Raw genomic sequence first — 22311 nt, forward strand, 5'->3', positions numbered from 1 at the left:
TCTCGGCAGGAACCAATTCAATAGGTTCTCTTTCGCCGTTGTCGTCTCATGTTCGAGATCGGCTCGTCTTTGCAGCTTGGACCCTTGCCTGTCCTTTACATATATTCATTGTTTGAGGTACATAGAGCATATTTAATGGAAGTGTCACTGTGATATTTTAGCCTTGCTCGAAAATTTCTTTCATAAATCTAATTCGGAAATCGTTATTCTCGTTCTCGGCGAGCCTTGGCCTTTTTCGATTTGGCTTGCCGCTGCTTCATAAGAGTAACTTTGCGCTCCTCCTTGCTTTCGTATCGGAACTTCTTTTTCTTCTTTTTTGGCTTGTTATTCTCCTTCGTCTTCTTCTCGGCCGAATTCGTGGTTGTTGATTTAACATCGGCTTCCGACCTTCGCTTCGTTTGCTCGTCCTCATCCTCGTCTGACTTGTTCACCTCCTCCGCCCTGAGTAAGCCTTCTCTGGAGGCATCCATCTCTTCGACAGTAACGGTCGTATATTTGTCTTCATCGATATATTCGGCTTCGTAGTCTACCGCAGGAGGCTCAGCGAACCCTTCCCATTCATCCTTCTCGTCTACATTGCCATTGCTGGAATTTGATTCTTCGTCACTGTCGCCGTTTTCTTCCCTCAGCAATTTGAGCTGCCTCCGATGCTCTACAAGGGCCCGCTCATATTCTGCGGCTCGCTCTTCACGGATCTAGATTGAATCAAGTCAGAATGCTTTTACTCATTACCAGGCCGTGGAACCAATGAGTACAAACCTTCTTCCGTTCTAGCCTTTTCTCTTCTCGGGCTCTCTTTGCTGCAAGTTCCTGTGCATGCCGTATTCGCTGCTGTTTTCTCTTTCGAAATCCTGTGAGGAATTCCTGCCGATCGACGTCGTTGAAATTGATCTCTTCGACCTTGGGGGTCAACTTGCGTTTCTTTGCTTGCGGCCCCATTTCTCCTGGAAGTCTGATGGTTGGTCTTAAATTAGAAGAAGAGTAATAATCTGTATGCAGTCGATTTCAACCTATAAACAATTTTGATTCGTTGAAAAAAGGTAGGATTAAGAAGCCAAAAGGAAAGGAAAAAAAAAAGGCTGCTGATATGGTTATTGCGGCCGCCAAAACTAAAGCTTGGTCTTGCCAGTGGTTGGCTCGACCGCCTCCGAGCTCGTTGGCCAAGCCTCCAGGTTGGCTCTACTGAAGCAAACATCATCCTCAGCCTGCATTCTGCTCGCTTGCAATCAGTCAATCACCACAATGCGTATAGGAAGACTTACGCTGCTTGCTCTTGGAGCGGCGAGTGCAAATGCATTCCGGGATACATCTCCGTTCTTCCTAGCTTCTACGTCCGAGTACGTTGCCCAGGAACTACTTGAGCTTCAGAGTCGCAGGCCATACATACCTGCATCCGGCTAACAAGCTCTTTCTAGGATACTTGCTACTTCATCTAATATCAAGGCCGCCACCGGTGTATTGGAGGATCTTAGTTCACAGCTTAGCACCTGTCCATCGGATTACTATGTTATTGCGTCCCAGCCTGGCGTGCACAGCACCGATTTCGCGACTCGCAAGTCCGCCCCGCGCCTGGGCGCAAAGTTGACCGGGAAGGACAAAGCAATTCGGTCCAGTATGATTGTCAAGGAGGTCGCAGGTGTTTTGGAGGCAAAGCAGATTCAAAGTATTATTGAAAAGGAATGCGGGGCACAGTCTACTTTGATCGATGCATCTGGTGAGTTCGAGATGCTTATGAGCTTTAGAGGTCGAAACTGACAAGACTATATAGCGAGCTCTTATCCTTCCGAGTTTGGACCGGAACCTCGCATCATCTTTGTGGACTTTCCTATGCTCTCGCTGGGAGCCGACCGAGCCCAGCAACTTTCAGACAACGGTTTGTGATCAAATGTATCATATTTTGACATCGCATGTTCGTTCTGACGGATGACAAAGATGGCCTCCTTGCCGATATCATTAACCGAATCCCTTCTTCGAAGAAGTATACGCTTCTCTACGTGACATCGCCGAGGGAGTTCGAGGGATCCGAGGGAATCGTATATCAAGCCGAGGACGGTTACCAGGACCCTCTCCACATGGAGCTGAAGCGGGACTACTCAGCCCATGGAAGTCAAAGTGCTCCTGCCTCTAACAAGTCTCTTTTCCGAGAGTACCAATACCTTACTCCAGGTACGATCCCAGAGGGGTTCCTGCAAAGTTCTTACATAGTGACTGACCGCTTCTAGGTATATTTATGGGCTTTCTTGCAGTCTTTTTCTTCCTGATGATCTTATACGTTGGTATTCGAGCTCTTACGAGTCTTGAAGTTCCCTATGCGGCCTTTGAAAAGGATACGGCCGCCAGCGTGCAGAAGAAACAGCAATGATTACTCGTTGACATTATTGAATTATTACCATTGCAGCGAACATATTATTGGCTATCTTTGTCTCTTATACCATATCTGAACTGACCTCAGTAGCTTCGCAAAGTCCAACCGAGAGCTAGCCCAGCATGCTGTATCAATGCAACTCGCCTTCATATCGTGTATATTTGTCGTGGCAATTTCATTGGGAGTATCAAAATGGGCCCCCAATTAAATTCGGCTCTCGCGAAGCATGGACACATATGACAAAGACTTCATCGAATTTAAATAAGTGAAATAGAAGATAAGGGTAGGACAGTAGTTTAATGCCTATATATAGAGATCACGTGGTTTACTCCGCCTCCACAGCATGGATTTGGCGCCTGAGGCAGAAGCCAGGCACGGGGTCAACAACCAGCCCAGCGAGGGCACATCGATAATTTACGGCGGTAGTGAGACTACTCCAAAGCCTCATTTCCATCGAAGTTTGTGAGCTGCATTTGCCCAGCTGTCCTTCGCTCTTCATTGTCCTTCATATTCCAGTGTCTTCCCGATAGGCTTCTCCTCACCCAACGAGCGTTATCGCAAAAGTTGAATAGTTTGGCTCCAGACCATTCGGTACAAACCTGCACCCTAAGGCCAGACCTTCTGGAGAGAACTGCACCTCCTCATTGAGGGCTTGATTGCGTTTGTTCAGGATCGCGCGTGCGACAGACTTTATCAATGTGCTGAACGAGGTGATCTATTGGTCGGGATTCATACTCCTCGTCTAAAAGGAAACGTCTACATACTGCTTACCCCCTCCGACGATGAGATTCCTCAACGTGGGGCGTGCGAAGCCCCATCAGCCCTCCTTTACATTGCTTCTATTTCTCTTGATCGTCTTGCTGGCTCAACTGGCCTCTGCCCAGCGTAATACTAATCCTGACGTTGCTGCAACTACCGCGCATACGACCGAGGGCACGAAGGCCACAGATCCAGCGACTACGGACGCGGGGAAGACCTCCGATTCGAAATCGACGACCGATGCCAAAACTACAGATGCTTCGACGAGTAGTGAAACCTCAACCACGGAAGCTTCTAGGACTACCGATGCATCGACGACGTCGACAGTCTCTACCACAAACTTAGCGGGCTCGACTGCATCGTCTGCAACCTCTACAGACGGATTCCCTGTGGTGACCGTGCCACCGACAGCGGATGCGCCGTACATGCAGAAATCGAACACGCCCGAAGGGACGGTGTTCATTGCTGTAGGTGCAGCTCTAGGTTTGATTGGACTCTCGGTGCTGGCATGGCGTGGGCTCGTCGCATGGTCAGTCAACCGATCCGTCCGCCGCGCTGCGTTGATGCACGCTTCCGAAAAGAAAGGACTCCTTCGCTCCAAGAGGAAAAGGTCATCAAGGCATTCTCGCGCTCTACCTGCGACCATGTCACTAGAAAAGCTTCCCCCACACCCCCGCAACAGCTACAATCCAAGAGCATCCAATATCCCCAGTACTGGTAGCGGTCTCTTCTTCTCTCCGACTGCGGGCGCCGGAATGCATACAAGCGGAAACAGAGGATCCAGCTACCTTCCGGCTGGATACTATGCTGCAGGAAACGCTGCCCCCGCAGGAAGTCAGAACCTCCCATACTCGACGCCGGAAATGCGACCACACTCGCAGGGCTACATTCGCACCAAATCTAATCCGAGCCCCCCTAGGTCACCGGGTCTATCGCCTAGCAATCTACATGACATCAACTACGATCCTCCCACCAGGCATTCGTATGTCGCAGGCTCCACCAGCTCGTTGAACCTTGCCTCTCCGACCCATGGAAGAACTCCCAGTGCGTTCCTGGAGGATCTTTTTGAAAGTCATGCCCCTCAATCGGACAACGGTCATAGATGATTGAGCCTTCAACGCACGTTGAAATGTGCATTGCGTTTCCTTAATTTCTTTCCTTTTTCATCTATTCCTATCTCGGGTTCACAGCTTTCGAGCCATACATACAGGATTTCGTTTAACACATACTTAAGTTAATATTCATGTCTCTGTATGAGTCACGCATGGCCATCCTCGTGGCATTCTATCTCCTCTTTGATTCTTGCAGAGTGTTGACTGCAGATTGGCTAAGCCAAGACGGACAGGGCTGTGATTGATTACTGTACATTTTCGTTTTTCCTTCTCAATGATTTATACTAGCCTTCTGTTAATGATAAGCCTGATAACTGTCTATATGCTCGCTGTGTATTATTGCGCACCAGGACAAGACATGGAAACGAGATTCAAAGACCGCGGAAGAGGACAACTCCAGAACGCTCGGATATATGATAAAGACCAAAAGGCTTGCGACGTCAGTATTTACAAGCAACGAAGCCGCCAAAAGCGGACATAATTCAAAGCCAAGTTGACGCATGGAGTGAAATGTTGAAAGGGCCGGGAAGGCAAAGGGCTCAAGTAGACAAACATTCGAAGACGCGCGCCATACGTTGGAACAACATACGAGAAGTCAGAAAGGATGAAATATCCTGGGGCAGTGTCATGTCACCGATAGGAGATAACAGTGAAGATCTGCGGTTTCAGTCGGCGTCCAGTTTGCTATTGAACTCGCCGAGAAGTATGTCGCCCATGGCTGGATCACGGCTGTTTCTGACTGCAGATTTTGAATCAGCATCGAGCGACGATAAAATGGGAGATGATGACTTACTCATTTCTGCTTCTGCTCGGAAAAAGATCCACATCCATCGTCTGGCGACTTCCAAGGCCATGAGCAGGAAGATGCCGCACTCCTTCTCGCTAAGCCAGACAAAGCCCGGTAAGAATCGAGTAACCCATGAAAATCGAATGAGTAGGTCAGTAAGTATTGCGGCATAGTAAAGCCGATCGGAGAAGAATCGACGGCGGCGCAGGCCATAAGGGCAGTCCGGATCGGCACGAGAAGAAGTGAAGAGGGTCAAATCCCAATCCTTGCTTATGTCCCAGTAAAAGGAGTAGGTAGAGTTGACGAAAGCGAAGAAGGTGCTGAGATACGACAATTGTTAGTTGTGATTTCTCGCGCTCTGAGCATAGAGCGATGGGATATACATACAGCAGCCGGGAAAGGCTCATTTCGCTGAACCCATAGAACTCGAAAGGATTGTAATTCCTAAGCTTGGCCGCAAGAATAATAACGGGGAATGCAGTGGCATATTTCAAGGCGTTTGCCAGGTGTTGTGCTCCTTTATTTCCCCCTTTTTGACCAACCCGACGCACACGAAGATATTCAGTTAGACACTGGCGCAGTCGGATCATGCTGGGGACTGCGATAATGATAGGGACCACATAATCGTTTCCACAACTGCGATTCGGTTTAGAGGTGCTCGAAATATCCGCTGTGAAGAACATGCAGAATGTAACATAGAGGTCCCCCAAGATTTTGGCATAGCTGGTAAGAGCATCTGCCAGCAGTATGTCTCCAAATTTACCATCTTGAGGCTCCGCCAATCCTCCTACACTAATGCGTCGCAAAGACCTAAGAAACCGACTTCGTCCGGACCGTGACAAACGGTTGATGGGCAGAATGAGTAGAATGAAGAATATAAATAGATACGATTGCGGAATGAAGTCTAACGACTCCACTCGCTCAGCAGAGCCGTGGGTAAGCACCCAGAAGATAAGGAGGGAAAGCAGGAGAGGGGCCGTCAAAAGGGTAGCGAGCCGGTAAGTAGAAGTATGGTGAGAGGGTTGTCGAGGAGTTTGACGGGCGGGATAATGGATGAGGGCCGGGAGATCCTAGAAAGAGTAAGCATATGATTCCGCACGAGATTCTCTGTATTTGAGGGAATGGAGGGGCCAGCTCACAATATTTGCCCGAGAGAGATATTGAAGGTTGGCACCCCAACCCCAGAATCCTAAGCCACAAATTAATATTACGTATGATTGACCGATCGGAGGGTGAATACGCACCAGCAACCAGTATTACTGCAACCCGATAGGGGAAAGGGAGAAAAAGACTGAAGCCGTCAAGTTGAGCATGTTGATCAGGACCCATATTCCATCGAAAAAGCGGCGCTGCGAATCAGCACCTAAATAAGAGTCTCAATAAGACGAGGGTGAGAAGAACAAGCCGAATGTGATAGAGAGAAATGCTTTCCAATCGGACAAGAACAGAACAAAGAGCTAGAATTGAGGCAAAAAGAGTGACTAGGGGTGAGAAGTTACTGCCAAAAATTAATCGTCATGGGCTGGACTAGACCTTCTACGGAGATTCTTGATGCAGAAGCTCAGGGACAGACGACGGCTTCGGCGGTTCCGCGCGGCTTCTAGTTTCGGAAGCGCCAGTCTTTTGTAGGCTTAGTGTGGTATCTGCAGAGTGGTGAAATCCAAAAATGGAATCTTCTACCCCACGTGAGCTTGAGATAACGTGATAAGAGTCACGTGTGAATTACCGAGGCATTTCGTACTCATCGCCGAATTGCCAGGGAGCTCTCCGCTTCGTGGGGAAGAGATGAAGCACAATTACCAGCAGATAACGATGTTACTTCCCTGATTGACTCCTTAGTCGTGATTATTTTGTTGCTTGCATCTTCTTGACAACTTTCAGGCGTCAGCATGGCAGACGAAGATCTCAAACTCTCCTTATCTACTCCCACATCATCTCCGCTGCCTTCAAGCTCCTCGGCGCATTTCTACCCCTTCGCAACGTCACCGGATATTATCCGCTCCCACGAAAAGGACGTTTTCCTGACTTCCAGTCTGGTCAATCAGGCACAAGCGATCATTCGCTCTCTCCGTGGCGCACGCTTTGCTCATATCCACTCGGACGCGATCAAACACCTGACCGAGATTCTATACTTCTCACTAACGACATTAATTGGCAATCGGACTCTGGGAGAGGAGTATTGCGATCTCGTGCAACTGGAAGATGATACACTTCAGCTTCCCTCGATTCACCGAAGAGCGGGCTATATTCTGAGTAGCATCCTTGTACCGTGGGCGCTTCAGCGGATTCTCCCCGGGTTTCGCCAGCGACTACGCGCGAAATTGGAGCGTAGCATCGCCCGGCAACAACTCAAAGCGCAGCAGAAAGCAGAAGAATTGAGATTTACCAAGAAAAATGCTTTGAAGAAGCAGTCATTCTTCACCGCACTTCGAGTCCAGAAATACATTCTGGAGCATCTCGACTCGATCACCTCGCTTTCACCTATTTACGCCCTAAGTATAGCAACCTTTTATTTCACTGGCTCCTACTATCATTTGTCGAAACGCTTCTGGGGACTGCGCTACGTGTTCACGAAGAAACTGGAGGAAAATGAACAGAGAGTAGGGTATGAGGTCTTGGGAGTTTTGCTTGTCCTTCAGATCGCGGTACAAGGCACTCTGCATATTCGAAAACTCGGCCTTAGTATGCAACAAGAGGGAGAGGGTATTGAGACCGAAGTGGCCAGTTCCAAGCCTCAAGATGACTCCTTGATCCGCTCCATTCAGAATCCTTACAACCTCCCGCTTCTTCCTGCTTCTGCAGCTCGATATGATCTTTCAGAAGACTCGAATGCCATTCCGTGGATTCCTTCAGGGCAACAGAGCAAGTGCACGCTTTGTCTGGAACTATACAAAGATCCCAGTGTCACAACATGTGGACATGTCTTCTGTTGGACGTGTATTCGCGATTGGGTACGCGAGAAGCCCGAGTGTCCACTCTGTCGACAAGAGGTAATACCATCTAAGGTCCTGCCGCTGAGGGGCTGAATCAATGTACATTCGTTATGAGCATATCAATGTTCGGTGCACGGTTTCCAATTCGCCTGCAACCTCATCCAGCCTTGATATTATGGCTTCTAGGCAGGTTGACGGGTTGACCGTTGACCAGCTTGTGACATATACCCACTGCTACTTTTGTTGTATGATAAACTCAACATTTCAATTCGGAACGAAATCAATGACACTTGCAAAGTCTCGCTCATTTGCGTTTACATGGCTTGCTTGACTTGGTAAAAAATGATCAGAAACTGGCAACGCACTTTTTATAATGCAATGACGCTGAATGCTACACAAGGGTATTTTTCCAGCACAAGTCATATCAACAGACTAGCACAAATAATGTCGGACTCCAGACTTCAAATATTCACATGGTGCGTGCCGACGGTGTTATTTTAGGAGCATCATCCTCGGTCTCAAGACTCACTACTGGCTCGATGATCTGACGTTCAACCGGTTTGTTGTTGGTCGTTTCAACATCAAGGTCTTCTACTAGGCGAATCGGCTGATCCAGCTCGGCATGTGCTGGTAAAGGAGGCATCGGAGTTAAGGCCCTGCGCTTGGCGTCCATAGTATTGAAAAGACACAGACATGCATACGAGTCGGTTGCAGCATCTATAGAGAGAGCCGTTAATACTCTTGACACATAATGAGGTTCAAGAAGGACTCACACTGAACTTGACGGTAGTTTAGTGCAGTGGTCCAATCGCCGCATCGGACGTCATCATCCTTTGCTAGAGGTAGACCGAAGTGCTGTTCGACCTGCTCGCTTAGATTGACAGGTCTTCTATTAATGAGCGCCGGATTTGACTGGCAGTATTTGACCAACTTGTACAGGTGACTGAGTTCGAAAATCCCACGAGCGTTGATACCGAGAAAGTTCTTTAGGCGCGTACAGTCCGCCTTTATCGCTACTCCAGCCTTCGTAATTTTTGGTGATTCAAGAATCCTCTGTAGAGAAGGAGAAATAAAGTCTTCCGGCTTTCTCGCAGGCTTGAACAGCGCGATTTGAAAGAGGGCAATTCGCTCCGCATTTGCAATCTGTATCAACGAGACGTTACTTTGAACGCTGGCAGATTTGCTTGACTGCGGTTTCCATTCCATATCAAAGCCTAATACATCATCATTCAAGAAGTATTTTGCTACTTCCTCGGTCTTTTTAAGGGACTTGCAATAGTGCACGATGATGTCTTTCCCGTTTGGGGCCTTACACAGCCGGTGGCTCCAGAACTTGGGGCCCGGAGGAATGGTTAAAGCAAGAGATTGCCGCGTAATCAGGAACTTCTCGCTTACGGCTGTCTCGGTCTGTGTTTCGTCTTCAGACTTGCTGCTCTGGGAAACATCTGCCTTGCTGTACGACTGGCCGATATGACCAGAACTACCTTCGTGGTTGGAAGGACCAGCAATTGATTGCGCTATCGGAGCCTTGGTAAACGAGCGTCTTGAGTATTCGACACAGAAGTTCATGTTTAGCCTTCTCGATTGGTCAGGCCATGTGGAAGGAAATCTTTGATCGCCTCCCGCAATTTCCCTAGCGAGCGTCGAAAATACATGACTTCGTACGTAGCTTTGCTTTCTATGCCAAAGCCCAGTAAACCAGTGTGAGAAATTCAAGTCGTACTGCAATCCATTATTCTTCTTGGCAACAGCCCTAGAAGTGGTGGGTAGACGCGTTTGCCGTGACTGCTGGGCCAAGTCGAGACATATGCTAGGAAGGCCTAGGTGCCTTTTTAGGCTTAAAAGCCAAGTGTCTGTTTTAAAATCCCGAGATGCAGCCCAGCATCTGGATGTGCATCTTTCAAATTTGGAGTCTGATGTCCAGAGCCTTCTTGGGAAGCGCGTTCCACACAGGCGTGTGGGGGATATCATGCTGCACTCTTATCTGCTGGTAATGTACCTGAATGCTAGGACTACTTAGATCACGGTAGTCCACACGCTGATTATGCGCCAGGCGAATGTACACCACTCAGCAAAGCCGTGTCCCGAGCTCTCGACGCGATACTCGGGGTGGACCGACTTGCTTTACTCGAGGAGAGCGAAGTAACATGACCCTCGTGAGCGATTTACACGGTATCGTGCATGGGCTGGCTGATCATCAGGCAAATACCACCTCAGGACTCGCTGTAATAGTTAACCAGATAGTCGATATTTTCATGCCTATGTATTCAGTGGCAGGGTTTGTATAGATCATATCTAGGTAGATGGTATCAGATCGGAGAAGGATCGGCGATAGATGTGATTGGGCCGAAATTCGGAACGGATAAACCTGCTCCCTTGCCCTCCAAGATCATCTGGCGGAATGCTCAAAGATCCGCTTGAGGCTTCATTTTCTATACGACGCATAACACTTGATACTAAGTATTCTCTTTACTATTAAAGGTGGACTTTAAAGTGTAAGGGCGCAGCTGTGAGGATAGTGCGCTAGATTCCGACTATAGAACACTTCGAGCACAATGGCGTCCCAACTCCTTCCTTTGGGTAATCTTCATAACCACGTGTATGCATAGACTTGTGTGATTAACAGGTTGGCAGAATTGATCGATAAGTGTGTGGGATCGAGGATCTGGGTCATCATGAAGGGTGACAAAGGTAGGTGACTACAGTGGCTGCGACGACTATGTACTGACAAAATAAAGAATTCTCTGGCACATTACTTGGATTCGACGACTACGTCAGTAAGTTATCTTGAGTGTCTGAGAGAATCTTAATAGATACTGATTTGCTGCAGATATGGTTCTGGAAGATGTGACTGAATTGTAGGTGAATGCTCTATTCTTGCCATGCTGGCCTCATATGCCCATCGGCCTTTCCAGGATGCCTCCTGTTTTGTTTCAGCGTTTCAATGATGGTGTAAGCGTTAACATAATGTAGCGATTACTCTGGAGCACAGGTCAAGCTCCCTAAGATCCTGCTAAACGGGAACAATATCTGCATGGTATGGACGCCGAAGTCCCTCTCTTTCCCTCTATCGCACGATTCTGACATTGTTTTTCAGTTAATCCCTGGTGGCGAGGGACCAGTTGGCAGCTCCTGATTTTATGATTTCCAGTTTTCTTTGATCAGTGTAATGAACATGACTTGCAAACGACTGTCACAATGATACTGCATAGAACTTCACCTGAATAGCAAAAGCGTTCCCTTGTGCACAGTTGCAGTCTCACTGTATTCTCACTTGGTTCATCCCAATGCGACCTCGCATAGGCATGTTCGCCGAGCTTGAGAAGCAACGCCGATACCGTCGAAGATCATGGGAACCAACCTGGGTACAGTCCATGGTTGCAAGACTCTGCGAGAATCCTGAGTAGAAAAAGAGATAGTTTCGACGGATGGTCCAGGAGCAGTACAATCAACGTGTGACGAGATGGAAGAGAGATGGGCGCTCGCATACGGACGTGATTGACTTGGTATTCTCGGCAAGATGCGAGGGGAACAGCTGTGAATGCAGCGGGAAGCATTCTGAGCGTTAGGGAAAGTCAATTTCTGGTCTTCAAGCTCTTTGATCAGGAGTCTAGACAGTGCTAGAGTTATGGCTGAAGCCTGTGACTATCATGACATCCAATTGAGCTATTTTCGTTAGTCACTCCAAGAACCCACCCTGGGGGAAACATGACCGTCTGAAGCCGTTGACACTTCAACGAGCGGAGACTCGCCCGCATGATTGACATCTGAGAATGGGGAACAAGTGTTAAGTTGCGGAAAACCTGGGGTAACTCGTCCACGTATTCTTCTTGAAGTAAATCATGGTTTGTGGAGTATGGGGTAAAAGGTACAGACTTGATGGCTCCAAGGCAGTCCGACGAATGGCGTGTCCTCGAATATCCATCGTGTCGTCAGTACGGAGTAATCGCTCGCGGATATTTTGGCAGGCTCCATCCGCTACTTCGATCGCTCGTAGTCGGTTGGCGGCGGAATCTTTCTTGAACTTCGCGCAAACACGCGGTTGGACAAAATCATGGGAGTGATTCCACTCATTTCAGCCTGTGCTCGGTTCTCTGCCCCAGACATTTCCCCAGACCACAGTGTGGAATCTGTTACATAACAGGTTCCGCTATTCCCCGCGTTTGCATCGCAGAGACGGGGGCGAAGCAGCAACATCCAAGCATATCCGGAGGATCAACGAGCGGTTTATGAGACTACTCCCACCATATCTATTATTCGTACTCCAATCATTGATCCGGAGAAGTTAAGGGGAGGAATGAGATGGGGACGGGAGCCAGCAATACACCGTCATATGACATTGAAGTCATATTATTGGAGACAGGGATATATCATTGCGCGATTTTGGTCGGTTGAACTTGTTTTGGGCGGGAGATTGATGCCCCGTTGCCGGTCAAGTCCCGGTCGTGCGTCCAATCCCAAATCATTGTGTTTCAACTACGATCTCTGCTCATCTTATCGACAGTCTGTGTCACTTGATTCAGTAATAGAAATTCAATGTTGTGCCAATATGGCATCTCACTATTAGGTTAGCCCATGCAGAGAATCACGACATTTGTGTAACATTTTTGGCTCTTTTTGATGCCACGAGGATTCTGTGGCCATTTTGAGAAGTCTAATAATGTACTCTCAATGAGAGCCATGCAACATATTAATCTCATCACGTGAACTAAGTTTCTCATCTTATCCTATGAAAAACAAAATGCCAGGAGTACAAAACATGCTGCGGATGGCCAGGGAAAAACTGGATTCTGGAAACTTGAGGCGTAAAGCTAACTTTTGTTCTTCTCTGGAATCCAGAAGCGCCCCAAAGGCTAATGGCTACGCCATCTGGGCGCGATGTTACGGTAGCCGGTTCATCAAACCATCCTCGTCAGCAGCAATTGACTTCGGCGCCGACGGAGTCAGCCACTAAGGCTTGGTAATTTTTTTCAGTTCAAAGGGGGTACAATAATGAATTTTCTTGCCACACAAAGAAGAATTTTGAATCAGGATCATGGCACAGGCAGACAAGGGGAGTTCTTTAAAGATATTTTGAGCCAAAGTAGGCACCGTAGACCATCGAATCGAAAGGTAAGAATGACTTTATCTATCTGGCTTATAATTTGGAGGAGACTTGAGGCGAAACAGTGGTAAGCAGTCAAAGCACTCAGGAAGACTTGGCTGAGGGAGGAAAAAGTACTCGTCTGCTTGTGTAGTAAGTACTCTGGGCCTCGGTCACTACTCACCAGCATATGCGTGATCGATAATCCCATGGATAGTAATGAGGCCAAATGCCCAGTTAGTGGCTGAGGAGAATAAACTGTCCTAGGGTCGATTTTAACCGCACTATCTATCTGTACCTATTTGTGAGTCGTAAGGTGCTGACAGGGCATAGTGACCTAGGCTGCATAAGAAAGATTTGGGCAACAGGCTGTATTGCAAGATGGCCGACGGATTCCGAACCGATCGCACCTTACTTTGTAGGTACCAATCAATAGAACAGTGCTACTGAAAGTATCACTATTCCTGCAATTCAGGCTTCCTGGACTCTCGTTTGTACCTGAACTGAACGCGTTGAAGCCCTCGCCTTCAGAACTTTGAGGTAGGTAACTGAAAATCGGAACACATTAATTACGGGCCAGATTGGGCCTAGAGCTCGAGCGCCAGTGATAACGATGGCATCTTCGCCTGCCACTTCAAGGATTCTACTGCGCTTCCGTGCATCTGGAGATCCCCTAACACGGCTGAGACAGACAAGTAGGAAGCTCTCCAGGTGTAGCGTATGGCTCTAAGTCCTGTGTGGTTATAGTAACAGCCAGTCAGGTACATGGTCAGGGGATATGGTTTTCGGGAAGTAAGCACTGTCGAGTTATCAGCCTTCTTCCCTCGACCTTCCAGAAGGAAAGTAGCGACATCACCTGAGTATGCTAGAAAACGTCTAAACACGACAATTCCTTATCTGCCTGGTTTTTGGCGTTCAGTCCCGTGCATATCAGGATCATGAGCTTACCATGGATCTGTAAGTCTCAGATGTAAGGAATAATGCCTAGGCAAGGCTAAGCAAAGAAATGTGTTATCTACAGGACTGTCAATGGAATTTTGATTGGTTACTGGAGGATATCGCGTGAAAGAAGTGGTGCGGAGACTAATTCCCAATGAGGATTAACGGGTTTCATTCTCTCAAAGCAACGACGGCTCGTCCGGTCAGCCCCACCCCTCCTTTTCTGCTCCGGCCTCCACAAGGGCAGGAGGCCAAGGAATTCATACCTTATCGCCCTCATCAACCACGGGCTCATGATTTACAAATCACGAGCGATGTCGCCACCATCCCAGCGAATGGTAAGGTAGGGAATCGAGACAGCCTATTGTGTTGGCAATCGACCATTCGCCCCGAGGTCATTCGCCATGTAGAGACCTGTATAAGCGAAGAAATACTGAGGTAGTATTCTCTTATCCTTGGCGGTCTGCGGTTTCCTTGGTATAGGAATCTCATCTCTGCAAACGGAAATCTACTCTGTCGTCCCGATTAGTGGTTACAACAGTCCATTACCAATGTCATGATAAGTGTCCTTGTAACAGAGCTGTTAGATAGCTATCTCTGGTTATGCATAGATAAGTATGGGGTCTCTGGAGCAACTTAGCAAGTCGGTGGTTTCGACTCCACAAAAGGATGGATCCTCACCAATCCCCAGAGAAACCACGAGCAGCTCCAGTGTCAGGTTGGCCGCGGTCGCGGCTCGCAGGAGATATGATACCAAGAAACTTGCCCAACCCCAACTGCAAGACTGCTGGCCACTGGCCAGTCCCCATACGCTTTCTAACCCGAAGCGGTAGTGCGGTACAGCCACTAACTCCATGTGGAACCTCTGTTAAAGCAAGCGACTATCTAGAATTCTAGATACATAGGAGCTGAAGCCAACCTGCTACTAGGCAGAGGACGTTGTATTGCATGGCACCCTCTTATATTTAATTCGACGTTTATTTTTTTGTGTGCATGGAATCATGCAATCATGCTGTTCGCTCCCTTTTCTATGCCCCTTTTTCCCTACTTCCCTGGAATCACCAGAGTGAAATGGCGTTGGTCTACTTTGGATATCGTACAGATGGGTGGATGATAACAGTTGCTTTCTGGTTAGGTCCACGGGTTAGCCTAAGATTCTAACCAAGACGATGGGATATTTAACGAGTTCTCCATCATTATCATGATTATTATTATTATCTGACTAGCTTGATGCAAGACACGGCTGGTCTAATTTTGAGTTGGAATGGCTCGTGGTCTGTCATTATTCCCGCAGTCAATCCAGTAGTAAGTTCACCGAGTAATAATAATTCAAACTTATCAAGGAGTGATGGCAAAAATCGAGGGTCATCATAAATAATAACCAAAACCATAAATAATAAACCACCAAAGCAAAGTCTAATTGGACATAGTCTACCCCAGGCCCGGTCAATTTCACCTTTTTTAACTTCCCCCGACCTAGGGACAGAACGCCAAAGCGTAAGCTGTCGGCCAGTAAGCCCAACCACAGAAATCCTGACTCTTGGTATCTCTCTATCTGTGTGGCGTCTGGGTGAGGGGACCATTCCTTTGCTGCGAAAGCGTTCTTCGCATCTTGACACTAGAGAGGCAAATTGATTATTGTCTTTGGGACTAGTCTATCTAACCTAGTGAGAATGTGATCGTCCCATAGACAGCCCTCTTGTCCTGTTATTTATACCGACCCATCTGCCTCTCCCTCATCATTCACTCAGACTAAATAGTCTCTCTGCATTGAACCCTTAGACAGTACACTCCTAGACTCCTTGTTTCAATCTATTCACCTCACTTTTTTTTCACTTTATCCTACCCCTTCATGTTACATTTATCTTCGCTTCATTAACGATTACACAATCATGGAGAAAGACTCTATTGAACATAAGGCGGAGCCTATGGTGTCCGACCCTCCCCCAATCTACGGTGAAACAGAGACTACCAAAGGGAGCATGGGTCAGCGGATATGGGACAGCTTCAAGAGGGACCCTAACGCGCATGTTACGGCGGAGACCACTGGATCAAATGGCGGGACCTTTGACCTCGAACAGGCTGCGCAGAAGACCGCAAGCTCTCCTTTGCAACGCAGTCTGAAGAACCGTCACCTGCAGATGATTGCCATTGGTGGTTCCATTGGTATGGGCTGGCGCTCGAATCCCGCACGTCGCTTTGATTTTTGATGATCGTTGCTAATCTAGTCTTTTCACAGGTACTGGTCTTTTTGTCGGTTCTGGAAAGGTTTTGGCCACCGGTGGTCCGGCGTCTGTGCTGATTGCTTATGCCTTGATCGGTTGCATGCTTTACTGCACTGTGCATGCGCTGGGTGAAATGGCTGTGCTGTTTCCCGTGGCGGGTTCTTTCGCGCACTACTCAACCCGATTCATCGATCCTGCTTGGGGTTTCGCTATGGGCTGGAACTATGCTCTCCAATGGCTGATCGTCTTGCCCCTGGAAATTGTCGCTGCGTCTATCACAGTTGATTACTGGGAGTCGAGCATCTCGAATGCCGCTTGGGTCGCCATATTCTGGGTTGTCATCGTGTCAATCAACCTGTTCGGTGTCAAGGGTTATGGTGAAGCCGAGTTTGTCTTCTCGCTCGTCAAGGTCATCGCGGTTATTGGTTTCATGTGAGTAACCTCGCAGCATCCCAGTCGAGCTGCGCGCAGTGTGACTAACAAAAATAGTATTCTTGGTATCATTCTGAACTGCGGTGGAGGCCCCAAGGGTGGCTATATCGGTGGAAAGTACTGGCACACGCCTGGTGCCTTCAACAATGGTTTCAAAGGCCTCTGCAGTGTCTTCGTCAATGCTGCATTTGCGTTCGCTGGTACTGAGTTGGTCGGTCTTGCTGCGGCTGAGACTGCGAATCCTCGCAAGTCCCTCCCAACTGCTGTCAAGCAAGTATTCTGGCGTATCTGTCTGTTCTACATCGTGTCGCTCACCCTGGTTGGTCTGCTCGTTCCATTCGATGATGACCGGCTCTTGGGCGGCTCGTCAAGCGCGGATGCCAAAGCCTCCCCGTTCGTCATTGCGATCAAAAATGCCGGAATCTCGGGTCTTGACTCCGTTATGAACGTCGTCATCATGATTGCAGTCTTGTCCGTTGGTAACTCCTCGGTTTACGGCTCCTCGCGTACCCTCGCGGCTCTGGCCGAGCAGAGGCAAGCACCTCAGTTCCTCGCATACATCGATCGTCAGGGACGTCCTCTTTTTGCCATTCTTGTCGCATCGGCCTTTGGCTTGCTTGGATTCCTCTCCGCATCTAACAAGCAGGGTGATGCATTCATGTGGATGATGGCTATCTCTGGTCTTTCTTCCATCTTTACCTGGGGCTCTGTTTGTTTCTCCCACATCCGCTTCCGCAGTGCCTGGAAGGCTCAGGGCCACAGCTTGAACGAGCTCGCTTTCCAATCGCAGGCGGGTGTTATCGGCTCCTGGATTGGGTTTATCTTCAATTGTCTTGTGCTGGTTGCCCAGTTCTGGGTCGGCTTTGCACCTATCGGTTACAGCGAAATGACTTCAGGCCAGCTGGTTGAGAGCTGGTTTTCCGTCTACCTCGCCGCGCCTGTTGTTCTTATTTTCTACATCGGTTACAAGGTCTATTACAAGACGTCCTTCCTGCGTGCTAAAGACATGGACTTGCACACTGGTCGTCGGGAGTTGGATATCCAGCATCTGATTGAGGAGGAACGTGCTGAACAGGCCGCTTGGCCTGTATGGAAGAAGGTTTATAAGCTCTTCTGCTAGAGACGATGTGTAGTTCATAGAAGCTCTCTTCTCTGAGACACGTGTGACGTGCTTGCGGTGTTTCATTTCTGCGTCTGTACAATTCATGAAGTCACTCTATCTCGGCTTTGACAGCCTCAGTTCATGACTGTGTATCGGGAATTTGAGTCCGATATCGCAGCTAAATCCAATTATCAAGGAATTATTACTGAATCATGCAAATCTTGATATCTTGTCCAATCCGTATCACAGCCAGCAGTATTCCACACCTACCGATTGAGACCACATTGTTAGGCCCGATAATGCGTGTGCCTAAGGCAATAACCTCGTGGTGGCTTTACTGAGAAGAAAACCGCTAAGGTCGGTGGCTATTACTGCGTGCTGTAAGTTTTGTATCATATCAGCCACAAGTGTTCTCCCACCGTGTTAAGTGTTGTAATCTTTCGACTTGCCAAGCCAACGTACCTTTCTAACATACCCAAAAATAGAGACCATCAGCTAAGGTTCAGAGGTTGGAAGAGAAAACGTGGCGGCTGAAGCCCAAACCGCGTAATTTTACCGTAGCTTAATTACATGACGGCGGTCCAAACGACCAACCCAGACTCTTTTCAGGATCTCGGCCAGCGAGACAAACTCATTAATCTCTGTGTTGTTGTCCACTCCATGTTGCTGTTATCGTCACGTTCAGAGGACGGGCTGTACAATTGAACTTTCTTTAACCTCATTTTCATTGTCAACGTTCCTTTTCGCTTTCATCTAGCTCTTACTCCTGCTAAACGCCCTCTCTGGTCGATCTTTAGGCGCCCTCATATACAGTCTCCTCAAGCCCATGCCTGCTCGCAGCCGATTTATTCTACCCTGGGATTTGCAAGTGCGATAGAAAGGAGCTGTTTGGACGAGGCTGGTCACTCATTACACCTTTCGCACTTTGATTGGTACTTTCTGCTCTCGAAGCGATCTGGAGAGTATCTCGGCGTGTGCTTGTGTGGAGTTTCGTGCACGGCACAAGTCATTCTTTCCTTCGGCCTTCCGTCTACCTCGATATACCCCGCGCGGCATTCGCTCTAATCTCGATTGATAATATTGCCACAAGCTACCCGGACGAGTGCTGCAGTGCACACCTTGGGAACGAAAAATGCCTGGTTTCGCTGATTCATTTTGGACACCGGACTACGCTACCGGACTTGGAGTGCTGTATGGGAAACTCCAACAGGGTGTCATCGAAAACAGGCAAATTCTCACCATTGCGAGCTTGCGAGCGGATGCGGAGGAGCAGTATGGTCTCAAGCTAGGGGAAATCGCGCCCAACGTGGATCGCATGACAGCAGGGTTTGCGAAAGATGATGGGGCTAGTGTGAGAAAGGTAGGTTGTTCTTCGCCCTTTCGAGGGAGGCTCACTTGCTGATCGTATGCGTTATCAGGCGTATGAAGGTGTTCGCTCCGAAATGATCGAGGCCTCCAAAAACCATCAGAAGATTGCGTCGAACATCCGTGAACTCGTCGTTTCCCCCTTCAGACGATGGTGTGACCAGCACGAGGCTCGAATTCAGAACTCCCATGATGATCTTCAGGCCCGGATTAAGGAGCATACCAAGCAGGTGGAACTCACCAAAAAGCTACGAAGCCACTACTTCAACAAGTGCCGGGTGGTAGAGGATTTGGAAGAAGAAAACAAGCTGGCTTTCCAGGACCCTGAGACCAGTCCCAAGGCCAAGGCGACCCCCAAGATAGTTCTGCCGGAAGAACAAGCAGAGGAGGAGGAGCCGATCGAGCTGGGAGATCGAGTCTACGCACCCGAGGACCTCAAGAAGCTCCTTATACACATGCTTGATAATATCAAGATTGGGGAGGTCAAAGTGCCTATCATCGGGACTTATCAGAATACATCCAACGGTGCTGATATCGTGGAGTATATCCAAAAGTATATGAATGGAACCAGCATCAGCTATGCCGAGAGAATCGGTCAGGATCTTGTCGATAATGGATTTCTGCGCCTCGTGGGCAATATAGGCAGCACTTTCGCCAACAGCTCCAAGATGAACTATCAATGGCGCCCAAAAGTGTTTCAAATCACCGGAATTCCCGAGAAAAAGAAGCCTTTGATGCGCGTGACCTCGATTGCGTCCAGTGAAGACGGCAGTGAATCACCGATTGCTTCCGTGTCAGAGATGCTCGCGGGCTGGAATCCTCTCAACAACCCATACCCGAACGAGACTCCAGCTGATAAGCTACGAAGGGAGGCGCGCGAAGCCGATGAACGGTACAGAGCTGCTGTGCGGAAATTGGATCAGATCAGATGTAAGCTCGAAGAAGAAATTGTGGAGAATCTCCGCTTCATGGAGCAGTGTGAGTTGGATCGTCTCAAAGCGATCAAGGCGGTCGTTCTCGACTTCTCGGGTGCCATCAGCAACGTCATTCCAAACTTGCAAAGCACTGTCGATCACATGATGCTCTATCAAGAGACAATTCAGCCACTGGGAGATTTACGCTATCTACTGGAAAATTATCGTACGGGCGGTTTTGTGCCGCGTGTGCAAGCCTATGAGAATTATTACGGATCAGTCGAAGGTATCGTTACATCCTGATAGCCTTATATCGTGTGCACTACGGCTTCTTACTCTTGCAGAACAAAATTTCGGGGTCGATCTTGAGGCTAGAGCTCGAGCCGATCGGAAAAGAGTTCCAATTCTTGTGACGACTCTACTGACGTACTTGGACAACCGTAAGCCAACGATACCCCTTTCGCCTACCCAAGTGCATTTTGAGCTAACCGGTCTTCTCAGACTATCCCGAACTTGAAGGTGATGAGGCACGCCGTGCGATTTGGCTATATGATGTTCCTTTGGCCGCGACGCATCACCTCCGCAATGCATTGAATAACAGCAAAGCGGACTACAACGAAATCCTTCAGAAATACGATATACCCATTGTTGCGAGCGTGTTGAAATTGTACCTTCTTGAACTACCTGGTTCGTACCAAGAAATGGTGGAGGCGTTCTAGTTCATTGAGCTAATTTCTTAGTAGATTCCCTTGTTTCTTCGCAAGTATATGAGATTGTCAAGACTATTTATTCAACTACCGCTCATGAGACGACGGAAGACGGACGGATCAAAGTTCTGCAAAGCACCCTTGGTCAGCTTCGTCTCAACAACATCGCTACGCTTGACGCCATTATGACCCATTTCACGAGACTTATAGACCTAACCTCTGCAGACGAGGCATATATCTCCACATTGGCGCAAACACTAGCTCCTTGCATCCTCCGCCCTCGTGTTGAGAGCAGTCTTACGATGAATGAACGTCATAACTACCGTCTTATTCGTGACCTCTTCGCTCACAAGGATGCTATCTTCGGCGAGCTGAAACGTCAATCGAGCGTGCTTGGATTAGGCTCAACATCCAATCGTCCACGCGCCATTAGCACAGATGAGAGCAATCGCCGGGCTGCAATGGAGGCAAGGAACCGTGCTATAGTAGACCGCAGTCGTGCCAATAGCCCAGCTCCTCCCCGCAAACATCGGCGGGACCGCTCCAGTGGTGCTTCGGAGGCTGGACGGTTTCCAGTCCACGTCACGAGCCCGACCGAAAGGAGAGCAGCCACGAGGAGCAGTTTGGAGGTCCCGGTCGGCGCTGAATCTCCCAGCACGGCAGAGCAATTCACAAACGTGAACATTCAGACCAACGATAGCGCTACTAATGGCACATCCAGTGATTCCCCAGTTTCTGCCGCCGCCGGAGAGAATGCCTCAGAATCATCTAGTCCTCCGCCTACAGGTAACTCTGACGGCTCTCCGACTCCTACTCCCACCCCCGGCTATGTGACAGCTCCAGGCGAGCCGGAAAAGCGCAGCTCGATTCCACGCTCTGGTGCTATGTTCAACCGCAAACCCGGTCTCGGCAACCGATCCAGCTTCCCTACCGTTGCAAGCGCGGAATCAGAACCGGGCAGCAAGCGGAATAGCCTTGCTGAAAGCGAACCCAAGGGTGTCACCTTGGAGGATAAACCTATGGATGATTAGATGTCAAGGACATCGATGTCTTCATGCTGTCAACGCTGTCATGATCAGATTGGAGCGAGGCTTGAGTTTACCGTGCAGACTATGGTTAGATCATATGAACATCACCGCTCTAGCTTTCGGCAGGTCTTATTAGTCGAGCTGGTGATGGCATTGCTTTCTGATTCTCTGTTTTCTTTTCCACTTTTCTCTGTATTCATGCATACAGCCCTTTTGCCCCTTAACACATACCCATTTCATCGTGTATCTTTATCATGTCTATCCAGATACTGTTCCGTCGTCATTCCTTCCGTTATCCTCTTTGTTCTTTTTCCTGAAACTACCTCTCAAATCGTGTTGAACTTATCGAGAGCGATTGAATCTTGTTATATAGTTTTTTTTTCCCTTTTCATCGGGGCAAACTCTACTCGTAGAGGTCCGCGGAGTATCATCTTGTAAAATCATGATTTTGATCGATTCTTTCGTTGTATTGTGACCAAGTATTGTGTCTAATGCAGAAGCGCCCAGCCCAAAAGTCCTCGAGTTATGCTTATTTTTTGATCCAACCAACAATCCTGGAC

At 48.5% G+C, this 22311-nt stretch overlaps 9 protein-coding genes across 9 annotated transcripts; 6 read left to right on the top strand and 3 right to left on the bottom strand.

The window, feature by feature from the left end:
• Positions 1–203: 203 nt before the first annotated feature.
• On the bottom strand, positions 204–939 carry Aud_009873 (rRNA-processing protein RRP17; the record flags this gene model as incomplete). Its single annotated transcript, XM_043294718.1, has 2 exons — positions 204–695; positions 760–939. 2 exons carry the CDS (start codon positions 937–939, stop codon positions 204–206), a joined length of 672 nt encoding a protein of 223 aa, XP_043150653.1.
• A 303-nt stretch (positions 940–1242) lies between these two features.
• Positions 1243–2362, top strand: Aud_009874 (Ac45/VOA1 transmembrane domain-containing protein; the record flags this gene model as incomplete). Its single annotated transcript, XM_043294719.1, has 5 exons — positions 1243–1337; positions 1416–1714; positions 1769–1873; positions 1933–2166; positions 2223–2362. The coding sequence occupies 5 exons, from the start codon at positions 1243–1245 to the stop codon at positions 2360–2362; spliced, it is 873 nt and encodes a 290-aa protein (XP_043150654.1).
• Positions 2363–3147: 785 nt separating this feature from the next.
• Positions 3148–4230, top strand: Aud_009875 (uncharacterized protein; the record flags this gene model as incomplete). The annotated part of the gene is made up of 1 exon (XM_043294720.1): positions 3148–4230. The coding sequence occupies one exon, from the start codon at positions 3148–3150 to the stop codon at positions 4228–4230; it is 1083 nt and encodes a 360-aa protein (XP_043150655.1).
• A 671-nt stretch (positions 4231–4901) lies between these two features.
• Aud_009876 (EXS domain-containing protein) lies at positions 4902–6352 on the bottom strand (the record flags this gene model as incomplete). The annotated part of the gene is made up of 5 exons (XM_043294721.1): positions 4902–4975; positions 5030–5343; positions 5411–6093; positions 6163–6212; positions 6268–6352. The coding sequence occupies 5 exons, from the start codon at positions 6350–6352 to the stop codon at positions 4902–4904; spliced, it is 1206 nt and encodes a 401-aa protein (XP_043150656.1).
• A 560-nt stretch (positions 6353–6912) lies between these two features.
• pex10 (ubiquitin-protein ligase peroxin 10) lies at positions 6913–8049 on the top strand (the record flags this gene model as incomplete). Its single annotated transcript, XM_043294722.1, has 1 exon — positions 6913–8049. One exon carries the CDS (start codon positions 6913–6915, stop codon positions 8047–8049), a length of 1137 nt encoding a protein of 378 aa, XP_043150657.1.
• A 376-nt stretch (positions 8050–8425) lies between these two features.
• Aud_009878 (uncharacterized protein) lies at positions 8426–9525 on the bottom strand (the record flags this gene model as incomplete). The annotated part of the gene is made up of 2 exons (XM_043294723.1): positions 8426–8673; positions 8730–9525. 2 exons carry the CDS (start codon positions 9523–9525, stop codon positions 8426–8428), a joined length of 1044 nt encoding a protein of 347 aa, XP_043150658.1.
• A 1106-nt stretch (positions 9526–10631) lies between these two features.
• Positions 10632–11092, top strand: Aud_009879 (RNA-binding protein LSM5; the record flags this gene model as incomplete). Its single annotated transcript, XM_043294724.1, has 5 exons — positions 10632–10647; positions 10695–10733; positions 10787–10814; positions 10930–10993; positions 11054–11092. 5 exons carry the CDS (start codon positions 10632–10634, stop codon positions 11090–11092), a joined length of 186 nt encoding a protein of 61 aa, XP_043150659.1.
• A 4778-nt stretch (positions 11093–15870) lies between these two features.
• On the top strand, positions 15871–17755 carry Aud_009880 (amino acid permease GAP1; the record flags this gene model as incomplete). The annotated part of the gene is made up of 3 exons (XM_043294725.1): positions 15871–16144; positions 16218–16635; positions 16693–17755. 3 exons carry the CDS (start codon positions 15871–15873, stop codon positions 17753–17755), a joined length of 1755 nt encoding a protein of 584 aa, XP_043150660.1.
• Positions 17756–18869: 1114 nt separating this feature from the next.
• Aud_009881 (GTPase-activating protein RGD2) lies at positions 18870–21754 on the top strand (the record flags this gene model as incomplete). Its single annotated transcript, XM_043294726.1, has 5 exons — positions 18870–19097; positions 19156–20302; positions 20361–20456; positions 20518–20703; positions 20760–21754. 5 exons carry the CDS (start codon positions 18870–18872, stop codon positions 21752–21754), a joined length of 2652 nt encoding a protein of 883 aa, XP_043150661.1.
• Positions 21755–22311: the final 557 nt, after the last annotated feature.

The sequence above is a fragment of the Aspergillus udagawae genome (assembly GCF_001078395.1).
Source record: "Aspergillus udagawae IFM 46973 DNA, scaffold_8, whole genome shotgun sequence".
Taxonomy (NCBI): domain Eukaryota; kingdom Fungi; phylum Ascomycota; class Eurotiomycetes; order Eurotiales; family Aspergillaceae; genus Aspergillus; species Aspergillus udagawae.